This window comes from Penaeus monodon, chromosome 10 (assembly GCF_015228065.2).
Source record: "Penaeus monodon isolate SGIC_2016 chromosome 10, NSTDA_Pmon_1, whole genome shotgun sequence".
Lineage (NCBI taxonomy): Eukaryota > Metazoa > Arthropoda > Malacostraca > Decapoda > Penaeidae > Penaeus > Penaeus monodon.
In genome coordinates, this window is record NC_051395.1 from 2,292,512 (window position 1) to 2,295,011 (window position 2,500).

General features: G+C 49.5%; 1 protein-coding gene across 1 annotated transcript in view; it reads left to right on the plus strand.

Moving 5' to 3' along the window:
- LOC119577766 overlaps positions 1-2,500 on the plus strand; it is a 14,079-nt gene that overhangs the window by 5,710 nt on the left and 5,869 nt on the right. Inside the window, exons 4-9 of the mRNA XM_037925319.1 lie at positions 167-266; positions 618-793; positions 946-1,225; positions 1,451-1,582; positions 1,730-1,893; positions 2,327-2,441. Coding sequence (XP_037781247.1) covers positions 167-266; positions 618-793; positions 946-1,225; positions 1,451-1,582; positions 1,730-1,893; positions 2,327-2,441 — 967 coding nt within the window. The remainder of the gene's footprint in view (positions 1-166; positions 267-617; positions 794-945; positions 1,226-1,450; positions 1,583-1,729; positions 1,894-2,326; positions 2,442-2,500) is intronic.

Here is a 2,500-nt window from a genome sequence, read left to right on the forward strand (position 1 = left end):
GTGATATCTGGACTGCTTATTGCAGGCTGATTTTAGACTAGGACTGTATAATAAACCTAATGAAAGTTAACAAATTAATGATAATAATGATGAAATATGACATCAAGCCCAATAACGGCGAAAGCTAAGATAATTTTAACCGGAAATATTCCCTCACTCGCGGCAGGGACTTCGAAGGAGGAACCCTGGGCTTGGCGTGGACGGGCGACCTGAAGAACGCCGGAGGAGTGTGCGAGAAGAACGGCCACTACCGAGGGAGTCTCAAGGTAACACGGTTCCCTCGTCAAGGAAGTGTGTGAGAGAGAGAGAGAGTCAGAGAGAGAGAGAGAGAGTCAGAGAGAGAGAGTCAGAGAGAGAGAGTCAGAGAGAGAGAGAGAGAGAGAGAGAGAGAGAGAGAGAGAGAGAGAGAGAGAGAGAGAGAGAGAGAGAGAGAGAGAGAGAGAGAGAGAGAGTTCCAAAGAGAAAGAGAGAAAAGTGGAGGGTTGTTTAGTTTTGTATCCTTTGTATTAACCACTGGGACATACCAGATATGGTTTCATATAAGAATGGACTTGATAAACTAGGTAAGCTGCAAGAGGGAAGGGAAGGCAGAAGCCCTAACACCCACTATCCTGCAGAGCCTCAACACGGGCATCGTGACGCTCCTGAACTACGGCAAGCACGTGCCTCCGGCGGTGAGCCACGTGACTCTGGCGCACGAGATCGGCCACAACTTCGGCAGTCCGCACGACCCCGAGTCCAACAAGCGCTGCACTCCCGGCGGCGAGGACGGGAACTACATCATGTTCGCCAGGTGAGGAGAGGGAGGTCGTCGCCGGACGGTCTGGCTGCGAGGAGGAAGAATAGTTCTTTAGAGAAATATGAGACGAGATGTGGAAATCCGCTTATCATGCTGTCGCAGTTAAGGGTGTTAATGGTCGCCGATTCCCTTTCTCTTCCTTTCAGAGCGACTTCAGGAGACAAAAGAAACAATAACAAGTTCTCGCCGTGCTCGCTGCAGCAGATCAACAGCGTCCTCAACTCGAAGGCGCGCGACGTCAAGGGATGCTTCACAGCGCCTCAGGCGGCCATCTGCGGCAACGGGGTGGTGGAGAAGGGGGAGGAGTGCGACTGCGGCTGGGAGGAGGACTGCGAGGAGGCGTGCTGCTTCCCCATGAAGTCCAGCCCGGGGAAGGGAGAGACGCCTTGCACCCTCAGGCCCAACAAGATCTGCTCGCCCTCGCAGGTGGGTGCCGTCCTCGCGCTAGGAGTGTTATCGTATTGCTTTACCGTGATATTTCAATTTAATTATTGCAATATCAAAGTCTGCAGGCAATGAAGAGCTTGAAGTAAGTAAATCGCAAGACTTTTTCGTACCGAGTCGGATCCCGGCACGAAACGAAAGCGCCCATTGAATGTAAGAATACCCCATGCCAACATGCATGTCTTGACCCTGTGTGCTTCTCCTCAGGGTCCGTGCTGCACGCAGAACTGCCACCTGAAGAAGGGCGACAAGTGCCGAGACGACAACGGCTGCCGCGACTCGTCCTACTGCAACGGCCGTGTCCCGCAGTGCCCGCCCTCCACCAACAAGCCCAATAAGGTAGTTTCGGAGGGAGACGTGAGGTTGAGTGCCTTCCTCTTTTATTTTTGGGAAGTTAGCGCGTTATTCCTCAGTATCATTCCAACTAATTCTTTACACACACGACCACAAGAGTAAAATGACGATCCAAACCACGCTTTTCCACAGACGATCTGCAACGAAGAGTTCGTGTGCTACAAGGGGGAATGCACGGGATCCATCTGCCTGGCTTACGGGCTGGAGTCCTGCCAGTGCAAGAGGAATCACGGAGATCCGATCACTAAGTCTTGCGAGCTCTGTTGCAAGCTTCCCGGGGAGAACCAACAATGCCTGTGAGTAACTGCGTTTTTCCCCTTCTTATCGCTATAGAGTTGTTGTTTTATTAATCCCTTTGAATCCTGTCTGTCTCTCATGTTATTATTACAATTTTGGCTGGCGTTTTGTCGTCTTGTTTCTCTTCAGTATTTGTTTCGTTTATTCTATTTTTCCCTCTTGAGCTTCTTTTCTGGACATGATACTTTTTACATTGATTTTACATGTCCTAGTCTTAGTAGTGGTTAGTTATAGCTGCAGGAGCAGCAGTATTTTCTGTAGCAGTAATAGTATCAGTATTGTTAGTACAAGCAGTGTAGTAATTACTGTCGCAGTAGTGAAAATAGTAGTAATAGTATTAGCTGTTCCTGCAGAAGTAATATTATCATCATAATGGCCATTCCTTACTGATCGTCTTATACCTCTCCCACTACTGATCGTGATTCTTCCCAGGTCTTCCTTCGAGTGGAATGTGCCTCCGTACGACATCCCCGACATGTACGCCAAGGCGGGCACTCCTTGCAACGACTACAAGGGCTACTGTGATGTCTTCAAGAAATGCCGTGAGGTGCGTCCGTGTGTCATTTTATTGTTTTGAGGATGACACTTGCTCGCTTTTAATGCTTT